Source organism: Dysidea avara, chromosome 4 (assembly GCF_963678975.1).
Source record: "Dysidea avara chromosome 4, odDysAvar1.4, whole genome shotgun sequence".
NCBI lineage: Eukaryota > Metazoa > Porifera > Demospongiae > Dictyoceratida > Dysideidae > Dysidea > Dysidea avara.
Genome location: NC_089275.1, coordinates 17405288 through 17417396, shown reverse-complemented (window position 1 = coordinate 17417396; position 12109 = coordinate 17405288). Strand labels below are relative to the sequence as shown.

Sequence of the window (12109 nt, the reverse complement as noted above, 5' to 3'; positions counted from 1 at the left end):
GTGCGGAGAAATATAGGGTCTGGCTACGCGAGACTATTGGCCATATGATATGTGATATGGGAGAGGTACCCGCTTGGCGACAAAACCGCCAGTTTAATTGTCGTCTCTACAAGAAAGTAACCATAATGCTCATTACTAACAATTGTATACATACCTTTGAGAATTTAAAATCGTGGTATCGGCAACAACCTCCCAATCGAACAGGATCGAAGAGTTGGTGGTTCTACTTATCACGTGAGGTGTAAGTGGGGCGTGGCTTTTGTAATGGCGAATGCTAATGACGGTGAGAGCACTGTTTTTTGATTGTGCATTATGTCGTGGTGTGAACATCACTTTACTAATCTGTCATTGTAGTGACGTAATAAATCTGTGAAGTAAGTTTTAATGGAGTGTGCACTATTTAGAGTAAAGCGTTAGGCTGCATCTTTAAAATAAAGTGATTGAAGGCAAGGGGGTGCATATAAGTGGGACCATGGACATGTGTTTCGTACACCAAGGCATGTATGTCTTTAGCAGTGTCTGGTCTCACCACTGATCACTTGTCTGAGAGAGGGGTCAGTACTATAGGCCCGTAGGCAAGGGGAGTTCTAAGGGTTCTGAAGAACCCCCCTCTTGAAGAAACAGGTCCACTATTTCAGTTAAAAAGTTACTCAAGTCTAGCAATTCAGTAGCAAAAGTCTAATGTAAATTTTAGTGCCTGAAATGTCACCAAATTCAGCTTTTCAGACTGTATTTTCAAAAAATGTCCTGGTGGCATGTCCCCAGACTCTCAAGCTACATTACACAAAAGGTCCACCTTTACGTCTGAAGAACCTACCCAGATAAAAGTCTGGCTACGGCCCTATACTACTGTCTGTGTGCTCTCCAGTCATTGGTAAAGTTGCTGTTAGACTTGCCATTAAGTGGTCACTGACCTTCAGTGGTTGGCTATGCAACATCTGAGGATGGATTGAGTATAATTTGTTTAGGCCAACAAAGTTGATTCCTGTTCCATGTGCATGCTGCTACAAAAGTTACACTATGTGATACCTCATACGGTCATCGTAAACATTTTCATTATTGTATTAGTGTGTTTTGCTAATGACAATAGCTTGCCTACTTCATTTTAGAAAATGTTTGATGAGGAATCAATTTGGTTTGGCCTTCAGTTTCCTTGGCTTGTGTTCAGTGACGTAAGGCTGCAGTCCTGGAACTGTAGCTCAATCTATCAGCCTAAAGTACAGTTAGCATGCATGGTAGTGAGAGTTAATTGGTAGCTCTGGTATTTGAGTAAGGTTGGCTACACCACTGTGTATGATTAGAGATGTGAAACTAGACAGAATATTGTAACCGATTACTGAACAAATAATATAACTGCCATTTGAATTGAAAGTTATTGTACATTCAGTTATCCATGTGTAACTTAAAATTTATAGTACAGTTCGTCATATTGTCTATACTTGTAGTACAGTTCGTCATATTGTCTATACAAGAACAAAATAATAGGCACAAAGTGTGTAGATGAATTTTATGACTGATATCTTAATATAAAAGTATCTAAATCATGTGAAAATGTTAGAGATTGGTTAACAGGTTCTGCAGCAGAATAACCGATGACTGATTTTATAAAAATATCTGGTCAGTTGATAGGTTTATGTTTCACAGCTTTACTTGTGATACACATATGCATGTTGGAACAGGTCCTATTTTCTGTGTACACAACTTGCCTAATATCTAGTGGGTGGTGTGTGGTGCCATTTAGTTAGTTGTAGATAATTATTCAGTTGTTTTGCTTTGCACAACTGGTACAATTGTGCTATACAAAGAATTTTATATTCAACTTTACCAATTAGGCACTGGAGGGCGAACACAGAAGGCAGAGCCTGTACGAGGTGTTTACCACTAGCCTAGGAACCTAAGCGAAAATATTTGAGTAATGTATCCTAATGTGAAACGGGACAAATACCTAGAAGAGCTGAAAAAAAGCCAACCCATGATTACCCACCATAACTTGATCCACAGGCCACCCGGACGGATTCTGGCCAAACGCCACACACCAACTTGTAATGTCAGTATTTTGTGGGAACATTTGTGTGAGGGTACATAATTTGTCAACAGTGAGCATAGCCACATTGACCATGTTGTTATTCCATACATATATGATGTGTAATGTTGTTATCCTCTCCCCCATTGTTAACTCTTGTTATACTATATATAATTATTTATGGTGTAGATGCAGCCTTGAGGAAACCTGAACTGGCTGAATTGATGGAAAAGGTGTGTCCAGAAGCTGGCGTAAGATGGCATGCCATTGGCCTACAACTTGGAATACCCAATGGTACCCTACAAATGATTGACAATGATGGACGAGGACGTGTACGTGATTGTTGCAGAGAAATGTTTGATGAGTGGTTAAATGTAAACCCCAATGCAACATGGAGACAGTTGATCAATGTACTATGTTCTGCTGCTGTGGGGAAGAATGTATTAGCAATGCAACTATGTGAACAGCTGGGAGCACCACCTCCAGCACCCAGGTGAACATATATGATATACCCAATCTCCTGATATAAATTCAACTTGATCGACGTAAACTTTTCTATGTTTTACACTAACACTGCATGCTGCTTATTGTAATTGCAATTGATTTTAACACAGGGTGGTAATGCTTACATAGAAACAATTTTACTGAGTGGAAATTGAAAATGCTGAATATACTCTAATTGAGCATTCAGCAAGCTCCTGGAGGTTTTAAATAAATTGTGTTTAGCTTAACTACATGCGGACAATATATCTTGTGGACAGCGTAACTGTATGTTATGTTCAAGTTTTACGGGATGTAACTTATTGCCAATTTTGTGGTTGCTTAGCCAGCCTCATCCTTGAAATTTATACCTACCAGTGTTTACTCTATGCAATACATGTATGCAGCAGCCTACAAGTAATCCTCAAAAGTAACAATCGTTCATCTACAAATGTTACTAAAACTTAACACATGCCACTGTGCACTGAACACCTAACCTCTGCACCTAACAACTACTTTAATTTATCAGCAGTACATTATGTCAATTCAATTACTTTAGACAAAGGTTTTGGATATCTCACAAACAGGAGATCTACATTTAGCATCTAACTATAGTATGTACAGTTGAGCTGGATCCTGAAAACAGCTAAAAATTAGAAGTGGATTTTTTCTCAAGAGAGTTAATGTTTCAGCCAACCAGATGATTAGTGGTGACAGCAAAGGTGTCAACAACAGACACGTTTGGTTTGGCTCCATTACAAATTTGGGAAAGGACTGCAATGGAGACTGCACTTTTATGGCTTCATATAGGAAATGTCTTGAAAATTTTAATTGGCTGTAAATATTGTCAGACATTTGAATGAAAAGATTTTGAAATATGTTTTTGCGTATCAAACAGTGCTGCAAATGAACCAAATTTCAAGATCATGTGTAGTTGCATCCATGAGTTATTAAATGTTTTTGCAGATACAGCTCAACGCATACATACTATATACCCTTCCATAATCTATATAGGTAATTCATAATTATGATATTTAATCCATTGTAATACACTCGTATTAATTCACAACAACACATGATACAAAAGCTGATAACTGAGAAACGAAAAGAGTACAAGTATTGAAATACATGTTGTAAAATACAGTAAAATGATGTCATATGCCAATTTATACATTAGTGCAACTCCTATGTATATGCACACACAATCAACAATGCTATACTTCAGTCTCATCAGGTGGGTATGATGAACGTATAACAACAGTCATTGGTAGCTGTTGTCCTAAGTGCTTTCTACTTGTGGGTGACAGCTGTGGCCAGATTCTACCATTGCTGTTTGAGAACCCATTTATGGTACGCTGATGTGCCATTGGGCTTGTAGACAATGGGTTGGTCATCTGTAATCCTTGGTAGCCGGTGTAGTTAAGGTTATTGTCATTATCCCCTATATCTGTTGCGGCAGTTCCTACTGAGCCACTGGTGGAATGTTCTCGTATTGTAACATGTTTGTCTGGTGATGATACCGGATTAACCTGTTCATTAGTTGTCAGTGGGGCTTCTGAGCTGGTGTACCTCATTGGTATGCTTGGTTGAGTGTCTTCTATAGTCACAGATGGCCGGTCAGAAGTATTGTCTGTAATAAGATGACGACAGGGAATCACATTACATGTAAGTAAACTACTGAGGCTTCTGTCTGGTTAAAGTGAGAGTCAAATTATTAATGTTACATGTGGGATCAAAATACATAAGGTGTCATTATACATGGCCTTTATAAAGAGGTAATGAAGTATAAGTGGTCTTTACAAAGAGGTCATTAAGTACAGTACATGTTGACTTTGTATGAACCTGGCCACTATATTGAGGAGTCTATACCATAATGAAGGCCTGATCAGGGTCCATCTTTGAAAGCAGAGGTGACTTTTGTAGTAATAGTATTAAAATATATATTCAGTAGCTAGTTCTGATCAACAGCTGATAACAGTTAAATACTATACAAAGCATCACATTAAACTCTTGATCACACAGTGTGTTGATGCTCACCTTGATCTGTGTTGATCACAGACATATCATCTTGATCAATGTTACTGACATGGTCTGCACCGGGAAATGGTGATGCCATTGGAGCAGTGGCCCACTCTAACAACACTCTCCAGGTAAACCAGATATTAGCTACAGGTAGTCCATCACTATCTATGCACTGTTTTGTATGTGACGGGCTCTGCTGCAGTTTAGGAAGATACTATAAGAAAAACAAAAGGTATTGAAAATACTGAAAATATGCTTGTACAGTAATAGGGCCACTTGTGAAATTATCAATAATGAGATGGCTTTGAAATACTTCTTGGCACTATATGAGGTGAGAGGTCACTTGGTTATGTTGGGACTGAGTTGACATTCTTATTGGGGAAGGGCGAAATTTCACCGTTAATAGAAATTCTTTTACTAAAGTTGGACTGATTTTTCAGCCAGTATCACAGTACGGTAGTACTGTGTATTAGGGATCATATGCATGGAGGCTTGGGTTTTTCTGGCCAAAAATATCACCCAATACTAGCTTCATAAAACATTCAGTATTGGTTAGGTATAATCAAGCCCAAAAGTGCCTTTGTCTTCCTTTGTGTACCACTTCTCCTTGCAGACAGCTCAAAGTACGATTTGCATCGACAATCAAACTTAAAATTCTGATCCCTAATTGAAATTAAAATTCTTAATTTTTCCTTATACTTGTAATTTAGAATGCCAATCTCAATAAGGAATTACCTCATCTTACGTGGTTTGTTATGAAAACCAAGCTATATTTTCTTAGACAAGGAAGCCTCTCAAAATTATAAAAAAACATGTATCAGATTGGCTGCAAAACATCTTTCTGGGTTCCTGAGAAAGAGGAAAGCCTTTATCTCTATGTAACTGTAAGTTCTCCCCATACAAAGGTTCCACATGCATGCAAACATTCCATCAAATAATTATACTGTATCCAAACACCTTTAATAGTACATATATACATATGTACGAACATACCTTCTGTTCAGCAGCTACGGAGACAATTGCAATGATCACGGACAGCAGTAGGATGGGGAACAGCATGCCGTAAATTGCTATAATTATCCTCGACATCACGAAAATGAACTGCTGTGGCTGCTCCGAAATTATACCATCAAAGATCGTAATCACTTCATCACCAAACAGTAGGGAATAGAAGCTCTCAGCACTAATTCGGAATGTGCTAAACTGTTGGAGAAACGAATACATAAATAGATTATTAAAAAGGACAAATTCAGTAGATTATTAAGTCTATTGGAGACACAGATTACAGTTAGTTGTACTCGTACAGTACGTGACTTACGTAAGGATGAAAGAGTCCAATTAACACCCAAGCAAACAACACGAAACCAATGTAAGCAAATGTAGCAACAGTGAGTGCTGCAAGGATGCTACTCGTGGCCTTCGAGTTCACCAGGGATCTAATAGTCACCTACACAAATAATGCACATATATTAAAACAAACACACAAACAAACAAAAAACACATTAGTAGCAGTACCATATACCCTCACATAAAAGTGGCATGCTAAAAAAGGTGTGTGATTAAAGAGAGAATTTTCAAGGAAACAATGTCTGGGATAGTGGTTTCTGCTGGTGCAGCATTGAACTTAAGCGATGTCAAACACATACAGCTAATGTTTCAGGCATCACTTTAAGTGATAGGTGTTCTATTGAGCTTTAACAAATTCCTAAGCTTTCCCCCATTTAATGCTCTACAAATGCTGGAAGGAAGCAAACCTCCAGGCTTCTTCTACATGAGGAAATATGTTACTATACTTAACCCCAAAATAATTTTTCAAGTTTTTAAAATTTTCTTAATAAAAATAATGGTATTACTCACCCCAGCTAGCCTTGAATGGTTCAACAGTCTAAATGACGTACACCAGAAATAAATCGAGCATAGTCCAAACACAAATGAGACAGTGGTGGAGTTACGAATGAGCTGCAAATAGGAACATCAAACATCATACACAATCATGTCAATGGTACACACGAAACACTAAAGGTATTACTATATATGGGAATTGTTTATATACCTACTAAACACTCTTTTACCTATTTCCTGAAGAGGTTAACTACATATAATTTGGTAGCTAAATTAGTCAATGAGTACCAATTTTTTTATTACATAATGCAGTAAAAAAGTACATACATACCTCGTCAGTATCAGAGGAAATCCTTAATAAGGTAAACTGCAGGATCACTCCAACAATGGCTAACATTAAGAACAATGTATCCAATATGTGTATGGGTGGGCAGAATATGACATAGGCCTTCAGTGGTATACGAGGATGCATGTCAGCATATTTGTTAATCTCATCTGGGGACTTCCAGCAAACCCATTGTTGTATTTTTGTGGGAAAACAGCACCATAGTGGCTTGCTGAGCTTCTTCGTGTTAGCATAGTTTCTTACAATCTATAACAAATAACAAGAACTCATGAAAATTTTATAAATTAAAGGGGTTTGACACTAACCTTTCCCACTTTAAGAAATGTCAGCAGTCTTATTGAGTGAAACACAAATCCTACTAAACAAACTCCAACTGTTATAACAGCCGCAGTCACGAAGAACGCAATATTGTTGACAGGAAGGAAGTGTCTATTCTCGTAATTGTCACCACAACTGGTCAGACTTCCCTTAACAAATATCTTGACTGGCCAGAGGTAACGTTGATGGTCATTCTCTATGGAATAGCTAGCCTCAACCTGTATACAAACTGGCTTGTGGCCTTCAATCAAAAAAGTCTCCGTAAACTGAAAGTCCATGGATACAAGCAGAGCACTATAGAAGCTACAAGACAAAAAGGTACGCTGAAACCGAATACATTATTACAACATGTAAACTATGTAAAGATAACAAGAAACACTTGTTTATACCCACTACTCTAGTAAACAAGCCATATTACACTTTATACATATTACCAAGAGTTAAACTCTTGATATTATTATTATGTAGTCAAAAGACTGAATAAGTCCAGGGAGCAGTTGTTAGACTGTGTGTAGTTAACTGTTTACAACAACCACTGAAACTTGTGTCTAGCCAAATTGATGTAAACATCAGCTATTGTAAACGTATATGTATTTGAAACAATAATCAGAATATATATGTAACAAAACTGTGCCCAAACAAAGCAACGATAATATACAAAGCAACGATAATATACGAAACAACTATTTCAAATCTATAAGTTACATCAAGCACACCTACTCTAGTACATAAAAGAAACGAATTGTCTAGCAATTTTCAAGCTTCATTGCCTGTATATATATATAGACTGACCATTGTTACAACACGTACCACACAGTACTACACATAATATGTTAGTAATGTTGTGTACAGTACATTACCACAAGAACACACAAACGGTAACACAAGTAGGAGGGAATTACCTTGAATTGACTGTGTTGACAATATCACTATCATTTCTGACATGTGAACAATCTACAGTGATTGACAACAAGAAGAAAACATCACAACTATTCATCACATTGCTGGAATACAATATTTTACAGGTTAAATGTCAGCTCAAATAAAAGTTACACACATAATATTATTATAATTCTGTATGGTACAGTGTAAAATTAGGGTACATCAAGTGGGGGGAATGCATACTATGTTCATGTAGATATATAACAGCCATGAAATTTAACCAGTACAGTTATTCAATAGAGTACAATACTTACTTCTAATGGCTTTCACTTCATACTCCTTATGAAGGTCTATTGGAGCTCGTCTGTTAACACAGAGCTCAGGATATATTATTGTTCCATTATGGTATCTCCTCTTTGTGATTCTTGCCAGAGAAACGCTATCAACGTTTTCAAACTACAGCAATATACACACCTCTAACATGTTGCCTAGGATACAGATATATATGCATACACTATGAAGTTAGTCTAGAACCCATTTTTCAGTATTGAGTTAACAAGTTACACGACCTACTGAATCAATGACCTTTACTGAGTCAACAGATGTGATGGACAACATGTACAAACATTCAGTGTGTATTTAAAGGGTGTTAAATAAAAAACTATAGCAGAAATCAAGGATACAGAAAAACGGTGACATTTGACTACAATGTTATTTTTGGTGACTGCTGCACAGTAGGGTATTCATGAAGTTTATGAGCCTCCCTCATTCCTCTCCGTTTAGCCTAAGTTAACACATCAGCTCATTCCTCAACTACTTTATTTGATATTATAATATAACCACTTTCTAATTGCACTAATCAGTAAACAAAACTGATATGTACAGCTGGGAAGTGATGGAACCTGGCAAGCCAGCCGATCTCATCTTTTAGTATTTGGGTGACATTGTTTAACTGGTTCACACTGTCACTTATTTATTACATTGAGAACAAATGAACTCAAAGTTCTAACATACAGCACTACACAAAAGTACTTTAATTTGACGAGTATAGCTGTGTTTACACAGACATGATGTCACTTGATCACCTAACAAGTACATAACTAAGGGGAATTTCAAATCAGCCACATTATCACAAACACTACCTAGTTATCCATCATCAAGACAAACATAATTTGATTTCTGCAATTTGATCGCCACCATATGTAACCCTACATACTGTCAAAACACTGTGGATGAATTCTGTTCCATACATGAGGTGTGCTGTAATATATACCCCACCCACTACGTATGGATGCATAATTCAATATGTCTCTTACCTGCTGAAATGCATATGAAAGATGATCCAAGACTTCTTCTTGGCTTGATACTAGTTGTAACCATGAGGTGTAGACAAACTTTTGGTCAGCAAACACTTCTGGTGAGTAATCCTTTAACAGTAGTGAGAAATACCCTTTCTGTAAATCAATCCAAAAGTCTCGAAAATTCTGTTTTTCACTAGCCAGGTTGGCAGTCTGCAAACGTTATTATTTAGATGTGTAAATAATGGTACGTACATGGTTGATAAACAAGTAACATGTTAATTGGTTCACATATTCAACACACACAGTGACAAGATGGTGATAATTTAATATTTTAGCACCCTAAGCCCCTACACTGTAAAGGAGAAACACGAGCCAACACTACACAGAAATAAAAATCCAACAGCAGATTTTAAATAGGACCAGAGGGACCATTTTCCCATCTATCGATCATGATTTAGTTGCCAAAGCCACACAGAGCATACAGATTTGAAATATGATATTTTTGAAGGAGCAACTTATCCCAGATCTTATAACCAAACAAATCATAAGAAATTCCCCTTGCTGGCTCACCGTGATTGTCACGAAGATCAGTACGATTAGATGGATGCATGAATCAACAACAAAAAGTCTTGTCAATTTCTTATGTGACTTCAAGAGCACGTTACATTTTTTCCACAATTCTGCATCAGAGCCGGTCACATGTGTGTGCTTTGACATTGTTGATCTATTCCTGCCATAGTCCTGCCGCACATGCTGACTAGGGAAATCTTCCACCATGGCATTACCATTGTACGAGTAATATGAAGAATGCCTTGCCATTTCGTTATAGTTTGACTGTATATCCATAAGACAGACTTCGCTTGAGAAACGGTTCACTTGGTTACCCAGGAGCTAATTTAAAAACTGGATTATACAGTACGCAGTAGAAGATCTATGGTATGAAATATGAACATTACAAAAATGTACTATACATTGCAGCAAACACACTAACACTGTTTGGTAACACACTAACAAAGTTTAATATAAACGTCAACATTGTACATGTCAAATACAGCCCAAATACCCTCGAAAATTCCTTCCTTTCGGTGCCATTCACACTGCCCGTCAACAAATAAAATACTACATCAGCATACCCCGTACACTACTTCAGACAAAGATCACTTCTTACTACTAGAAATCCAGATCGGGTGAAGACGTGTAAAGCACGTGCACGCGACGAATAAGGTGTTTAAAAAATGTTAATCAGCAATGAATTAACACATAGACTTGACTTGTATTAATGCCATCGGTCGTATTTATAGAAACGCTGTCAGCTGAGATAGCTTACCTCACGTCCTCTTAAAAACATGAGTGCGACATTCCCAAGTTGTTAATAGCTACGTTATTCCCAAGGACCACAAAAAGATTCCCCTCCGTCCTGTCTACATATCACTGGCGCGCATTACCATAATATACGGAACATAGACTGGTCTATAACGTGTACGGAATGGACTGAAACCCACTGATTGTGAGTTTCCAGTTGCCCTCGACAGGCTGAAGATAGTCTGAGTGACAGGACCTATGATGCTGGGTATGTTTCTGTAAAACTTGTGTAGTTCTCTTACTGCATAAAATCGTACCCGCTATCGTTTAGTGCCCATTCCACCAATCATGCTAATGATTCTGATGTAGTGAAATTTCAACATGAGGTTCCTAAGATAATTAATTACCAAAGGTGCAGCTGTTTGATGGTTCTCATATTAAAATAAAATGGTTTTGGAAATTTTACATGCACAGTATACTGAAGTTTAACTTTAAACATCAATTATCATGAAGTATGCCGCATTCAATTGAAAACTAATCAAGCTTGTTCTCAATGATCAGTTGTCAACAGCCATTGTTTCTTGCCCTATAGAAAATACACGTGTTTATGTTAGATAAAAATTGTACGTACCCATTAGAATCCATAATTTACCTGACAAACACAGCCCTTGAATTTCTCTACTAATAATGGCATCCAGATTTTTGTTGTTGGCCATAGTAAGGGTTCCACACCATTAGAAATTCATTGTCTTACGCTAACCTCAAATTTGTGCTAATTAAGTTTCCCGAATTTCAGCACTGAACTTAGTATCATTCTACAGTGTGAGTTGGAGTGTAAGAATCCACGCAGACATAGACATATCACAAAACATACTATTAATTTTATACCTGGATGCATAAGTTTGCCATACAAGGCTCTTTCCTCTCTTTTACATTGGTTGCTACACAAAAGGTTGTACATCACGTGACTCACATTTCATCAAGGATTCTAATACACTAAACCTTATCTCTAAATTAAAGTACGTATGTGGAAGTTACGATGCGTTGTTTGAAACATGGTGATATTTTCTGTAATTTGTAAAAGTTTTAATGTAGAGTTAACACATTTTTGATATGTATTCAATTTCTACCCTCTCGCTTAAGCCTGGAGTTGCTGTCACGATACACTATAAATTTAGAAGTGCATACTGACAGTATATGCCTCCATAGTATTGGTGTACAGAAGTATGAACATAATGCTAAGTGTTCATGCATCAGTATTAACCTTTGTAGCTAGTTTTGAGTTAAAAATTGTGAGGTGTTGCCATGACAATTTTGGTATATGAAATTTCAGAACCAGCTCAGATTTTAATATGTTGGCAAGAGACAGTGTGGTCATTCATAGCTCTTGTTAACATCTGATGTTTGCGAATTCATTATTGTGTAGTCTACATGCATGGAATTGTGGAATGTGTTTACCTATAATGTGGTAACATGTTTACACGTAATGTTTAGATAGGCTTGCCTGAGTTTGCTGACCTAAACCATAAAACCATTAGATCAGCAGTAAGCACTCAGTGGGAAAAGTGAGTAATTACAACTGTAATAACAGGA

At 37.2% G+C, this 12109-nt stretch overlaps 2 protein-coding genes across 6 annotated transcripts; one reads left to right on the top strand and one right to left on the bottom strand.

The window, feature by feature from the left end:
* Positions 1-124: 124 nt before the first annotated feature.
* Positions 125-2678, top strand: LOC136253399 (uncharacterized). Of its 2 annotated transcripts, none has more exons than XM_066046059.1 (2): positions 125-283; positions 2213-2678. In XM_066046059.1, exons 1-2 carry the CDS (start codon positions 265-267, stop codon positions 2518-2520), a joined length of 327 nt encoding a protein of 108 aa, XP_065902131.1. In that variant the 5' UTR covers positions 125-264; the 3' UTR covers positions 2521-2678. The 2 variants fall into 2 exon arrangements, with proteins under 2 accessions (XP_065902131.1, XP_065902130.1); XM_066046058.1 differs by lacking the exon at positions 125-283 and adding an exon at positions 1578-1617.
* An 834-nt stretch (positions 2679-3512) lies between these two features.
* Positions 3513-10661, bottom strand: LOC136253397 (mucolipin-2-like). 4 transcript variants are annotated; one of them, XM_066046051.1, is made up of 12 exons: positions 10542-10661; positions 9785-10145; positions 9230-9424; positions 8228-8369; positions 7934-7985; positions 7019-7334; positions 6699-6959; positions 6383-6484; positions 5844-5972; positions 5519-5728; positions 4541-4739; positions 3513-4133 (listed from the first exon to the last, which is right to left on the bottom strand). In XM_066046051.1, exons 2-12 carry the CDS (start codon positions 10058-10060, stop codon positions 3718-3720), a joined length of 2298 nt encoding a protein of 765 aa, XP_065902123.1. In that variant the 5' UTR covers positions 10061-10145; positions 10542-10661; the 3' UTR covers positions 3513-3717. The 4 variants fall into 4 exon arrangements, with proteins under 4 accessions (XP_065902123.1, XP_065902126.1, XP_065902125.1 ...); XM_066046054.1 differs by lacking the exon at positions 10542-10661 and adding an exon at positions 10383-10517; XM_066046053.1 differs by lacking the exon at positions 10542-10661 and adding an exon at positions 10348-10477.
* Between the last annotated feature and the right edge of the window lie 1448 nt (positions 10662-12109).

Excerpts from the sequence above, each read along its gene's own strand:
- LOC136253399 (XM_066046058.1), top strand. The coding sequence starts at position 1,593 with ATGACTGATTTTATAAAAATATCTG. Across the intron at positions 1,618-2,212 it reads TGATTTTATAAAAATATCTG|ATGCAGCCTTGAGGAAACCT; the intron begins GTCAGTTGATAG and ends TTTATGGTGTAG.
- LOC136253397 (XM_066046051.1), bottom strand. The coding sequence starts at position 10,060 with ATGGATATACAGTCAAACTATAACGAAATGGCAAGGCATTCTTCATAT. Across the intron at positions 9,425-9,784 it reads TGATCTTCGTGACAATCACG|ACTGCCAACCTGGCTAGTGA; the intron begins GTGAGCCAGCAA and ends TAACGTTTGCAG. Across the intron at positions 5,973-6,382 it reads ACCATTCAAGGCTAGCTGGG|GTGACTATTAGATCCCTGGT; the intron begins GTGAGTAATACC and ends TTATTTGTGTAG.